The following is a 14666-nucleotide window of genomic DNA, read 5'->3' as shown; positions in this document are numbered from 1 at the left end:
TACAGGAACATGATATTATCTGGGAGATTCCTGAGGATCCATGTTAAACAATGATAACAATAATAATAATAATAATAATAATAATAATAATAATAATAATAATAATAATAATAAGAAGAAGAAGAAGAAGAAGAAGAAGAAGAAGAAGAAGAAGAAGAAGAAGAAGAAGAAGAAGAAGAAGAAACCTATCATTAAAATAAATATTTCACATGGAAATAAAGATTTCAGAAAAACACTCCAGCGACTCTCCCAACAAGAACCACATGTTACATGTTTACTGACAGTAACAGAAAGAAGAGATATTGATGTCTGAATCTGAGCTGTGATATTATGACCTGGTACAGAGTTTGGTTTCATGCAATAATAATAACAACATAGTTTACTGCTTTAAACATCAGTTTGACTGTTGTATATGTGGTTCACTACATCCTGATGCTAGAGTTCTGCAGGAGTGAGTCCTGACCCCAGAAATTAGTTTGAATGTGTTTCTGGTTGATGACTGAACACAGGTCTGTGTTTAACAGCAGCTCAGACATTTTCAGGTTTGATTCTCTGACATCAAATCTTTCTGTAAATCCCTCAGTCCTGATTTCTTGAAGCTTCTCCGTCTGTTAAAAAAGGTCGGTTGCTAACAAGTGTCTAAATGAGACGACAGAGGTTGTTGGGGATGTTAAACGTCATCAGTCCAACATGGAAACCGATCTCCTCACCAGTCCACCTTTACAGCCTCGCTGTGTTTCTACAAACTGTCACTAACTCTGTCAGAGGAAAGGCTTTTGTAGAAGAGCTCAGAGCTGAATCAAACTACAGGCTGAAGGTTAGTGGTGGTGACGGTGAAGTCATGTGACCGTGGGGTTGTTGGTTTATAGCCTAACATGAGCTTTTTACTGCTGCTGGTTGTATTTAGGCTTCAAACATCATAAAGTGGAGTCATTAGTGAAGATTATCCTGCTGAACAAAACCTGTCAGCATCAGAAACTGTTGCTGATTTTCTCTACTCATCCAAAACACAACGGAGAAATCCTATTGGCTGTTAGTGGAGGGAGCCAGGTGATGACTTCAGGGTTGGACTACAGGAACACATCGTCCCTGTGGGAGTCGACTGATGTCATGTTACACAGACTCAGCTGTTAGTGTTGGTAGTTTCTCGTGGTTTCTAGAAGCAAGAATAACTAATTCTAAATATATATAAAATATGCACCTTTAACTAAACTACCTTTACTACACTTATTATAATTAAGTCAGTTGTAGTCTAGGAATTTTCACCTTCAAAAAAAAAACCTGATTTCCTGTGTGTTGTGATCTCACCAACTCTGTGCAGATACTTATCATCAGTGTGTTTGACACATCAGTCAGTCAGCCTTTAAATCTAAATTGACTCTCACCATAACACCTGTTCTCCCAGTACTCACATTCCCCATTATAGAGCAACTCAAGGACCATTTGCTGTTATCACTGGCCTCTTCCACTGACACCACAGTGCTGCACATCTGACAGTGCTACCAGTGCTTCTCTCCTTCTGGCCTGATGTGTATGTTGTTATGATAACAGGTTGTTTTGTGATAAGCTCCTGAGCACTGCACATGCCTGACTTCTTCTGTCTATTTACTCCTCCAGCCTGCTTCCTCCACAGCCGCCTGATCAGGGAGCTGCACTGAATCTGATTATGTTCACGAGTTTGATTATATTTTCAACCGCTCTAGCACATTTGGATCATTTGCTACAACATGCTACGTGTGTCCCAAAGCAAATACGCCTCCTGCCACGTTCATGTCAGCTCAGAGTTATTGTAATCACAACTTTCTGACGTCCACAGAGTTCATGCAACCTCCAAGTTTGAACAGCAACAGGGAAACTGACTTTTCTCAGAGAAGTCAGACACTTAAACCTGCAACAGCTGATTTTTTTGTTTGGCCACTTTTCAGCTGCAGGAACAAATGATGTAAACAACACTGGCACATCGTCCCCTTTAAGTTCATATGGACAGTTGCTGATTTAAACTCCCAGCATTCACCAAGCAGCTTTATCACTGACCTGCCGTCATGTCTCTGGCCACCTGATCAAAGTCTTTAGCTCTGTGTGTGGTCTCCACCAAATATCTGGCTCTGTAGCTGCTAAATGCAAATACTGTACATGTACATTTAATTTCCATACATGTGAAGTAAAAAAACATTTGTCAAAATTATAAATGAAACTTATCAGAAATTGGAACAGTTTCATATATTGACTTGTACAGTATGTCTAGCCCATACAGATATGTCTTTTTATGCTTATATTGTAGATTGTATATTGTATATATGTTATACACATCCATTCCAAAGCCAGACAATATATGTTGATATTATATACACTCACCAGCCACTTTAGTAGGTACACCTGTTCAACTGCTTGTTAACACAGATATCTCATCAGCCAATCACATGGCAGCAACTCAATGCATTTAGGCATGTAGACATGGTCTGGACGACCTGCTGAAGTTCAAACCGAGCATCAGAACGGAGAAGAAAGATGATTTAAGTGACTGTGAACGTGGCATGGTTGTTGGTGCCAGACGGGCTGGTCTGAGTATTTCAGAAACTGCTGATCTACTGGGATTTTCCTGCACAACCATCTCTAGGGTTTACAGAGACTGGTCTGAAAACAGTTCAGGCTGGTGGTGGTGGTGTAATGGTGTGCGGGAGATTTTCTTGGCACACTTTGGGCCCTTTAGTACCAACTGAGCATCGTTTAAACATCACAGCCTACCTGAGTATTGTTGCTGACCATGTCCATCCCTTTATGACCACAGTGTACCATCTTCTGATGCTGCTTCCAGCAGGATAACGCACCATATATATATATATATATATATATATATATATATATATATATATATATATATATATATACATACACATACATACACACACACACAGTGGGTGTATTCTTTGTTTCATTGCAGCCATTTGCTAAAATCAAAAAAGTTCATTTTATTTCTCATTAATGTACACTCAGCACCCCATCTTGACAGAAAAAAACAGAAATGTAGAAATTTTTGCAAATTTATTAAAAAAGAAAAACTTAAATATCACATGGTCATAGGTATTCAGACCCTTTGCTCAGTATTGAGTAGAAGCACCCTTTTGAGCTAGTACAGCCATGAGTCGTCTTGGGAATGATGCAACAAGTTTTTCACACCTGGATTTGGGGATCCTCTGCCATTCTTCCTTGCAGATCCTCTCCAGTTCCGTCAGGTTGGATGGTGAATGTTGGTGGACAGCCATTTTCAGGTCTCTCCAGAGATGCTCAATTGGGTTTAGGTCAGGGCTCTGGCTGGGCCAGTCAAGAATGGTCACAGAGTTGTTCCGAAGCCACTCCTTTGTTACCGTATTTTCCGGACTATAAGGCGCACTTAAAAGCCTTTAATTTTCTCAAAAAACGACAGTGCGCCTTATAATCCGGAGCGCCTTATATATGGATTAATTCTGGTTGTGCTTACTGACCTCGAAGCGATTTTGTGTGGTACACGGCGCTCTGTCAAAATGTTTTAGTACGACTTTGGTAAACTACAAAGCCGCACCGCTTGCAGCATTACGGCTATCGTAGTCAGGAGCGTCGCGGAGTAATACATACTGTGCTTCACCATAATATTACAGTGTGTGTGTATAAGGACCTATAAGGAGTTATTGTGAATACGCTAACAATTGATTTAGCGGTATCACTGTGTTTTTTTTACGTGTTACAACTGAACAAGGTTGGGAGTTATTGTGAACGCGTTTAATAAAGTTTGACTTATCTGACTGTCTTGTTTCGCTTCATGCGCCTTATAGTCCGGTGCGCTTTATATATGAAAAAAGTTCGAAAATAGACCATTCATTGACAGTGCGCCTTATAATCCAGTGCGCCCTAAATACAGTATTTTAGCTGTGTGCTTAGGGTCATTGTCTTGTTGGAAGGTGAACCTTCGGCCCAGTCTGAGGTCCTGAGCACTCTGGAAGAGGTTTTCTTCCAGGATATCTCTGTACTTGGCCGCATTCATCTTTCCTTCAATTGCAACCAGTCGTCCTGTCCCTGCAGCTGAAAAACACCCCCATAGCATGATGCTGCCACCACCATGTTTCACTGTTGGGATTGTATTGGGCAGGTGATGAGCAGTGCCTGGTTTTCTCCACACATACTGCTTAGAATTAATGCCAAAAAGTTCAATCTTCGTCTCATCAGACCAGAGAATCCTATTTCTCATAGTCTGGGAGTCCTTCATGTGTTTTTTGGCAAACTCTATGCGGGCTTTCATATGTCTTGCACTGAGGAGGGGCTTCCGTCGGGCCACTCTGCCATAAAGCCCTGACTGGTGGAGGGCTGCAGTGATAGTTGACTTTGTGGAACTTTCTCCCATCTGCCCACTGCATCTCTGGAGCTCAGCCACAGTGATCTTTGGGTTCTTCTTTACCTCTCTCACCAAGGCTCTTCTCCCACGATTGCTCAGTTTGGCTGGACGGCCAGGTCTAGGAAGAGTTCTGGTCGTCCCAAACTTCTTCCATTTAAGGATTATGGAGGCCACTGTGCTCTTAGGAACCTTGAGTGCTGCAGAAATTCTTTTGTAACCTTGGCCAGATCTGTGCCTTGCCACAATTCTGTCTCTGAGCTCCTTGGGCAGTTCCTTCGACCTCATGATTCTCATTTGCTCTGACATGCACTGTGAGCTGTAAGGTCTTATAGACAGGTGTGTGCCTTTCCTAATCAAGTCCAATCAGTTTAATTAAACACAGCTGGACTCCAATGAAGGAGTAGAACCATCTCAAGGAGGATCAGAAGAAATGGACAGCATGTGAGTTAAATATGAGTGTCACAGCAAAGGGTCTGAATACCTATGACCATGTGATATTTCAGTTTTTCTTTTTTAATAAATTTGCAAAAATTTCTACATTTCTGTTTTTTTCTGTCAAGATGGGGTGCTGAGTGTACATTAATGAGAAATAAAATGAACTTTTTTGATTTTAGCAAATGGCTGCAATGAAACAAAGAGTGAAAAATTTAAAGGGGTCTGAATACTTTCCGTACCCACTGTATACGCATATATATAATATATATATATATATATATATATATATATATATATATATATACATATATACATACATATATATATATAATAAACAAATATGGCACACAAATATAAGAAATCATCATTTAGACATTTTTAATACATATTACTAATATACTAATATATTCAAATTTTACTGTGGGTATTTCATACTGTGTATGTTATAAACTTACATCTTCATATATCCCAAGGACATGTACTGTATAGGTGACATATACAGCAACATCACTCTTGATATATGTCATATAAGACACTGGTGTACAGGTATGTTCACCAGCCGGTCTCTGAATGCGTCTGCAGGTGATGGACTGTGGCTTTTTACAGCCGTTCCTCTGAAAACAGCGGAGAACAAACAGTAAAGTCCAGACAGGTGAACAATGAGCTGAAACTCATTATAAAGCTCTGTGAGGCTGAGGGAGCTGCAGTGACGAACTCATTTAACATGACAAAAATATCAACTACAGCTGCTTTAATGTCTCACATCAGCCAAAGACCATCAATCAGTGCGACTGTCGTGCTGAATAATGGATGTGCTGTTACTCTGTCAGGGGACGGTGATTTAGTGTTAACACAGCCAAATGTTATCCTTCAACTGTCTCGACGAGGTGAATGTTTGGGAATCTTTCCCATCTTTCTCATATGACATGAACCAGGCTCTCAGCTCAGAGTGATCTGTACACTTCTGTTCAAACAGGTTAAACCAACCTGACCAGCATATTCATTAGGAGCTGTAGGGATGTTGGTAGATTGTGAACAGAGTCAGGCTAGCTGTTTACGCCTGCGTCCAGTTTTTCTGCTACGCTAAGCTCTGGCTAACCACATAGCGACTCCAGCTCTGTTTGTTTTTCTAAGATGCAGAACTAGTCCTTACAACACCACAGAAACTGCTGCAGTGAATTCAGGGACGTCAAAGGTGCGCTCCACGTATTTTCTACACTGATTCTGAACGCAAAAACAACCTTTCAGTTTTCTGTAGCATCTTTAGATATCACAGAAAAACTATCTGCTGTAGAACACATGCTAATGACATTATGTCCTGCACAAAAAAAAAAAAAAAAGTTTCACCCAAACAAAAGACTTGCTTTTACCAAACAGATCGGAATCTGTCTATGCTGCTTTAAAACCCTCCTTTACCACAACAGCACTGTCATCGGTATCATGGCGGTCGTTTAAGTATGAGATGGTCACGCAACACTGACAATCGCTGATGATGGCGGTCACGTAATTGCAGCTTGCTTTCAGCCTGTCGGGGATAATAAGCCTACTTGATCCAGATGAGCTGTAATCAACAGCGGAATGAAGACAGACAAGTGGCTGACATGGGAGAAATCATTTGTTAAGCAACAATACTACATGATGAGCCAGCTCTATTCAAGCTAATGGGGAGTTGGAGCCTCTCCCAGCATGCACTGTGATGTCCTGGTCACCTCACAGTCAGAGACAAATGCTCACATCCATCCATACACACACACACACACACACACACCTCCCCTGTCTTTTCGGCCAGTCACATTCATGACGGGATTTCTGTGCACGTCTCTCTGTGCAGCTGCTTCCTCTCCTGTGCACCACAAAAACTACATGACTGCTTGGTCTCATGGTTCAGAGACAATTTGACGTCGTGAACACTACAAACGACCGGACCACAGCGAGGCAAGCGCTCTCTCCGCAGACATGAACTTCAGGTAAAAGCATCATTCACCTCCCACCTATCAAAACGCTCCCTAACTGCTCACTGTTATAAATCTGATGTTGTCATTAATCCATCTATCCATCCATTCATCCGTCCATTCAGCTTCTTCTCTTATCTGAGGTCTGGTCGCGGTAGCAGCAGGTATTCCAGACATCCCTTGGCCCCGCAATGTTTTCCAGCGCCTCCCGGAGCGTTCCCGGACCAGATGAGACATGCAACTCTCTAGCATGTTCTGGTTCTACCCTGAGGCCTGAGGTTGAGCCCTGACACCCTGCAGAGGAAATTGATTTCAGCTGCTTGTATCTGTGATGTCGTTCTCTACCCAGAGCTCACGGCCACAGGTGAGGGTCAGAATGAAGATCGCCTGGTAAAACGAGAGCTCTGCTTCCGGCTCAGCTCCCTCTTCGCCACAACAGTCTGGTACAACTGTTGACACTGCATCGATCCGCCTGTCAATCTCCCGCTCCATCCAACACTCACTCATGAACAACACCCCAAGATACTTGAACTCCTTCACTTGGGGCAGGAAACTCCATCCCAACCAATCAGAGAGCAATCATAGAACCATGGCCTCAGACTTGGAGGTGCTGACCCTCATTCCAGCCGTTTCGACTGCTCTAAACCACTGAAGGAGCTCCTGAAAGGAGCCATAAATCTCAGTCAGTCAGTCAGTCAGTCAGTCCTCTGGACTGTACACATAAATACAATAAGAAAAGTAATAAAGTCCTGGCACACACATGACACAGCTGGCTGTCAGAGGTGTGTCACAGTGAGGGTGAGTGCCTTGGTCCTGATGCAGAATCCATGCTTCTCCCTGGAGACGGAAGGAAGTTTGTAGTGGTCTCACAAACTAAAAGTATAAAGCCAGACGACTGTATCCATGTTCTCACCTTTTCTATAGCACAGTGAGCATTTCAGAAACCTGGGTGTTATTATTGGCTCCACAGGCCCCACTTCTTTGTCCATTTATGGATTAGCTGGGAGTTAGGGGCAGAGTCAGACACTGCCAAGATGGCAACAGTGGAGCAGCTCACTCTGAGCTTCAGAAAGCTGTGGGTGATGTCACAGAGGCTCCACCCATCTTTATTTACAGTCTGTGGTATTAACAGAATTTATACCATAACAAAAAAGAACACATACACCTGCACTGGAAACCCTTCACAGTGCAGGACTGACTGACGTGTTACTGCTGGTCACAAGGCCCAGCTGTGGCTCCTCCTCCCATGACCTGCTCACTGGTTATAGTCCAGACAAATCTCTCAGATCAGACATGTGTCTCCTGAATGTACCAAGAGTTAAATCTAAATCAGTCACTGTAGAACGAACCGCCTGCTCACCTGAGATCTGCTGCAGCTGTATGTTTTTACAAGTAGTTTAAAAAAAAACAAACTTTTCTCTCAGGCTTTTGGTAGTGTGTGTGTGAGTGTGTGTGTGTGCGTGTGTGTGTGTGTGTGTGTGTGTGTGTGTGTGTGTGTGTGTGTGTGTGAGTGTGTGAGTGTGTGTGTGTGTGTGTGTGTGAGTGTGTGTGTGCATGCGTGCATGTTACAGGTGTGCAAAAAAAAACAAAAAACTGATTCACATAAGACATTCTATCGATTCATAAATTTAAAAAAACTGATTCATATTTTTCAGTCACTGCTTCACATTTTATCCTGATGTGAGTTCAGCTCCAGTCCTATAGATGGCGCTGGGTCAGTTTCCACCCAGATACTCCTCCTTGGAACAAAAAAAAAAGTGCAGCGTGAGTGAGTAATTGAAACTGCTCCGTCTTCAGGGAGCGTTTGATTTTATAACCTGGAGGAGAAGAAGGAGCTCGATCAGACCCATGTTATCTGCAGCTTTACACATTTTAAGATCATAATGATTGTCTGTCATGAAGAGAGCTGATCAAAACCATTAAAAGGTCAAAGTTGTCATATTGATATTTAAGGTGTATTGGTTGAAACATCAATCATGCATTGAGTAACAGTCAAGAAAACATTCCACCTTAAAAGTGTCCACTAGCTGCTGGTATCTCATGTCGTATGGCTTTGGTTTCTGCTAATGAGCTAATTAAAGTCCTCAGAGTCTGTGTGTACGTCAGGTGTGCCCCGGTACTTGATCGTATTGACCTGCTCCATATGAAACTCCAGTCCTGATGTAAACACCTTTACATGGAGGTCAGAATGATGTGAGTAATAACTGTGTGCAGTGCAGACGCTGGGATCCAACTCTCATCTCCTTAAACAACATTATCACCAACTTACAACACACACTCTGATCGCCTCGCCTTTAATCAGACCGAACGACCTTAACAGTGACGACTCAGCAGAGGAACCAACAACAAAAGGACATAAATAAAAGGCTGGTCGCTGGAAATGACTGAGCGTGGTTTCATTGTTAAAGTCATGAGTGTTTGTAAAGGTACATGAACCCTGGTCATAACACTGCACACTACACACTTTACTACACACTATACTATACTACACACTATACTATACTACACACCACACACTACACTACACACAATACTACACACTACACACTATACTACACTACACACTTTACTACACACTATACTACATACTACACACCACACACTACACACTATACTACACACTACACATTATACTACACACTATACTATACTACACACTACACACTTTACTACACACTATACTATACTACACACTACACACTACACTACACTTTACTACACACCATACTACACACTACACACTATACTATACTACACACCACACACTACACTACACACAATACTACACACTACACACTATACTACACTACACACTTTACTACACACTATACTACATACTACACACCACACACTACACTACACACTACACATTATACTACACACTATACTATACTACACACTACACACTTTACTACACACTATACTATACTACACACTACACTACACTTTACTACACACCATACTATACTACACACTATACTACACACTACACGTTACACTATACACTACACTACACACTACACTATACTATACTACACACTACACTATACTACACTATACACTACACTACACACCACACTACACTCTACACATGCACACACACACACTGAAGCTGAAGAACGTCATGTCTAATATTATTTGAAGAAAAACAAAAATCATTTCTTTCACACACACACACACACAGCAGTGAACACACACACACACACACACACACACACACACACACACACACACACACACACACACACACACCAGGAGCAGTGGGCCTTGCTCAAAGGAACCTCAGCCGTTGATGTGGGGATCAGAATGATGTTGGACCTGGGGCTCCTCACCTGGAGCTGCAGGAGTTAGTGCTGCCACGTGATTGGCCGATTGGATAGCTGTATGAATAAGCAGGTGTACCGGTGTTCCTAATGAAGTGCTGGGTGCCTTTCTGAGCATGTGGGTGTGCCACAGTTCCAGATCTACAGGATAGCTTGAGTAAAGAAGATGCGTCTGAATGACATGTTTGACTTTGTCGTTGTGGATTATTGATTTCACCCATTTCAAATTAAATCTCCAACACAGTAAAGTGCAAAAAGTGAAGTGGTCTGAGTTCTTTCTGGAGCCAGACCTCGTCTACCAACTACAAATCCCTGCTCAGAGAGAGTCTGCACTTCACTGACTGCAGCTATATGGTAGTGTTTGATTTCAACCCCTCCACCCCCGCCCCACTCACCACACAGTGCCAGGTTTGATCCCAGTGAGAACCCTGTGTCCTCAGGCAAGACACCGACACCCCCACCTGCTCGCTCATAAGTCTCTCTGTGGCAGTGGTGGCAAATGTCTCCACAGGAAATGGAGAAGAGAGCCACATATATATATATATATATATATATATATATATATATATATATATATATATATATGCAAACAAAAAATGTTCTTCCATACATTTACACACACACACACACACACACACACACACACACACACACAGTTTATTGGACTGCTCTGTTTCCTAAGCAGATGTGTTCCAGCACCACAGACAACAGAGCGAGAAGCTGCAGGTTCAAGCAGCTGCTGTTTGTCACTTCACAGAGCAATTACTGCACCTACTACCTTCATTCTGACCACCAGCGTCTGTCCCGCCATGATTCTGACTCTCCCTCCACCCGGCTCTGGGACTAACTCCTCTGCCAGCTTATTTTTATAATGCCCCCGACCCCCCCATTCCCACTTTGAACAGGCTGTGTAAAGGAGGCAAATACATCAATGTGCCTCATGTAACAACCACCAATACAAGCAGGTTTGTTGTTGTATATGTCACATACATATTACCGTATATACACATGTATTGATTTGGGCTGTCGAGCAATAAATACATTCATTTGATTAATTACATGGGTTGTGATTAGTTAAACTTAATTAAGGGCATATATTAATATTTGCTGTGAGAATCACCAGATAATAAATGTACAAACGTCAAGATCAGGTTCCATCAGAGGATCTGTCCCTGCACAGTTTACGCTTCACACTGTCGCTGCTCTCAAGTGGGGTGTGTTTAAAGTTTTCAGTCAACCTGCTGTTAATAAGTATTTTCAGCCATGCGTAAAATGCAGAACATGCAGAGCTTAGAGAACATTCAGAACATGCAGAACATGCAGAACTTAGAGAACATGCAGAACATACAGAACATACAGAACATGCAGAACTTAGAGAACATACAGAACATACAGAACATGCAGAACATACAGAACATGCAGAACATGCAGAACATGCAGAACTTAACAAAAACATGCAGAACATGCAGAACATGACGCTCCTGTCTTCTCTCAGCCAGGTGAACTGTGTGAGGGGACTGTGGTGGCATCACAGTGATTAATCTGTGTCATTTGTTTTGGACACGTTATTTTTCTATTATGAATTAACAGAAATAAACATGTTAGAGTTAGAGAAGCAGAGACCAGCCGATAACTTGTTACAGCAAGTGCAATAAAAAAAAACTAATAAAAAAATAAACTTGTTAACCGGTGTTAGGAATCCCTCTGAAACTGAGGACAGACGGATGTCAACCCCAAACACCTGACAGGGCAGAATATCAGCGTTTTAAAAGCGACATGGAGACAGCAGCTGTGTTTCCATCAACCTGCGTATTAACTTGAAATTTTAGACTTAAAAATGAGAAATGGAAACATGATTAAATGTCTTTTTCATAGTATTTGACAAAGCAGTATTTTGTAAAATCCAACCCAGAGGCAGACTGCTGGAAACAGATTTCACCAGAGGAGAAAACCCAGACTCTAAGAACCCCTGATCCAGTTTCCAGTTTGAAGAGAGAGCTCAGGAACCACAAGATTTCCTCTGTCCAGTTTCTGTCAAACCCTAAAACTGGAGTATTTCCATCCACATTATCACATAGTCACACACATGTATTTACAGGAGTGGTGGGCGATATGACCTAAAATTAATATTGTGCTATTTTTCACTTTTTGGAGGATAACGGTATCATATCACAGAATCACTTTTTTCCCCAAGTTTTGGGAGGACTAGCACTTCCTGTCCTTTTATGTGGATAAAAACTATTGTGATAATATATGAAGTACGTGGAATGTGTCATTGTCAGTTGGGAGACATGGGAGAGTCTTATCCGTTCTCAACAGCATTTAATTAGCAAAAAGCCTGAAGATCTCTATATTAACTTCATGTGCTACAACAAAACTAAAGGGACCAGTTCTGCTGTACCAAGAGGAGCACACTTTAGTGGTCACATGGACGCTGTGAGCCAACTTCAATGTTGCCAGTTTTGTTCATGATGCTGTCCCAGACCTCCGTGTGCAGCCCTGCCAGACACTTCAGGCTGAAAACCTTCCGACCAGGCAGCTCGTACCCTGCGTCCCGAGCGCGCCGCACATCTGAAGCCACCTCTCTCTACTGTTTGAATGGGCAGCAGGTCCTTAGCTATGTATAGCGTGATTGCCCTTGTGATATCTTTCCACCTCTTACTGCCCTTGTCGTGTGGAGTGACACCAGTGTGGTTTTGGGACGTGCTCCGCAGCCGCCGCTGGTTGACATCTCGCTGGTTTTGGCCCAGGTGCAGGCTGCACCTTCTTATTCACGGACATGCGTGCTGGAACAAGCTGCTTGTGTTTCCACCTTTTGCTATCAAAGTTTGTATAATACTTAAGTTTGCTCCATGTCGGAAGATTGAAGACCAGCCAGTTCCAAATAACAGAGGTGCTGGTGTTTCACTTTTTCATTTGCTATAAGACATTCTACAAGTATTCAGACTACAAGTGAAGCTTGAAATAAAATGATTTGACAGGCTGTTGATGGTGTTGTGAAATCCACGTCGTGGCCCACTATCACACTGGTGATGACTATGGCACCGGTGTACCACCCACCCCTAATTCACAGCACGCAGCATTCACATCAGTGGAGCGCAGAGCGTGACAGAGATACAGTGATAGTCAAAGATAATCACTGGCTGGATGTTGTAGCTTTACTGCCCTAAAACCAGCGAGTGTTAACGTGTTCTTCACAGTGTGTAACCACGCAAACCAACAAATCAGCGTGTCCCTCTTCAACCTGCAAGCTCCAGGAAACACAGACGCAGAGGAACTAAAGTCTCCGTCAAACCCTGAAAGTGACTTTCACAGCGGTGTCTGAGGAGAAGGAGAGCAGAGCTGAGGTGAGCAGCTGCACAGAGCGGAGACGGATACGCTGATTACAACAGGAGCGAATCTGCTCCATCAGACAACGTGAGGACTGCAAACGCCGCGCTGTGATGTGTGGATGCATGTGAGGGAGACAAACTCTGCGAGAGCTCCAGAGTCTGAAGGGTAGATCAGCCAGTCACGGACGAGCTGTCTCACGCTTCTCTCCCCTCTTCCACACCTGTGCTGTCAGTCCATTCTCACACACTCTCTCTCTCCCTCTCTCTCTCTCTCTCTCATGAGGAGTTAGGAGGCTGACATCGTTAATAATCATAACAAAGAAACGTCCATCCTCTGTGGTTTGTGCTTGACCAAAAACAGACGTTCAGCACTGCAGTAGTTCCTGGGTCACCTGGAAAGTACTGTGGGGGATGGTTTTTGTTCTGAGCGTACTGTGGTGTAGCAGGATTTAATGCACAGAAATATAAACAGCAGCCCGACAGTCACAGAGCAGCCCACTGCACGCTGTGTGTCACTGCAGGGGGTTCATCCTCTGATGAGCACCAGTCCCACAGTGGATCAGGCTCCTCCGAGGTCACACTCCAGCTGACAGCTGCATTATCACTGCCAGGTCCTGCTCTGCCACACTGACCGAGAGCCGCCTCAGCATCAGTGCTTCACTTCATCCACACACACACACACACACACACACACACAGACACACACACACACCTCTAGCCTGTGTGTGTGCTGATGACAGAGGGAGATAAAGGGACCACACTGCATCACCATGAAGAGAGCAACAGCACTTTGAAGTCTCAGGATGACACACACACACACACACACACACACACACAGATGTAGAGGCTGCCGTGCGTGCATGACAGCGCACGTGCAAGCGCAAAAACGATGCCCACGAGCCACTGCCGCGTGGAGGAGCCCCGCGTGAGGACATGCCGGTGCAGCAGCATCAAACAGACTGACCCCCCCCCCCCCGCCACCCCCCGCGATGTTACCGCCACAGTTGAACACGCCACACATGCACCACGGGTGTGTATCAGAGGCGTACTCACGCATCCTGGTCGCCAGCTGCCGGCGGGCTCCCACGGCCACAGTGGGGCAGAGTGAGGCGTCTGCAGCGGAGCTCATCACACGGCGGCTCCGAGCGCCGCATCAGCTCCTGTCCGCTCACTGACACACACACACACACACACAGTCACACACAGTCACACACACCTGACACACACTAACAGCGTTTCACGTTGTAGCTCCCGCCCT

General features: G+C 43.6%; 1 protein-coding gene across 3 annotated transcripts in view; it reads right to left on the bottom strand.

Moving 5' to 3' along the window:
- gabbr1b (gamma-aminobutyric acid (GABA) B receptor, 1b) overlaps window positions 1–14666 on the bottom strand; it is a 146272-nt gene extending 131606 nt beyond the window's left edge. The window contains exon 1 of one of the 3 annotated variants that reach the window (XM_071499914.1): window positions 14462–14666. In XM_071499914.1, the coding sequence (XP_071356015.1) occupies window positions 14462–14537 (76 nt within the window). In that variant the 5' untranslated portion in view covers window positions 14538–14666. The remainder of the gene's footprint in view (window positions 1–14461) is intronic. The other 2 variants (XM_071499911.1, XM_071499912.1) reach the window with 2 other exon arrangements.

This window comes from Trachinotus anak, unplaced genomic scaffold, assembly GCF_046630095.1.
Source record: "Trachinotus anak isolate AG129_WGS33_773 ecotype Australia unplaced genomic scaffold, CSIRO_AGI_Tana_v1 ptg000016l, whole genome shotgun sequence".
Classification (NCBI taxonomy): domain Eukaryota; kingdom Metazoa; phylum Chordata; class Actinopteri; order Carangiformes; family Carangidae; genus Trachinotus; species Trachinotus anak.
Note: the sequence above shows the minus strand (reverse complement) of the source record. Positions and strands in the feature narration are given on the sequence as shown.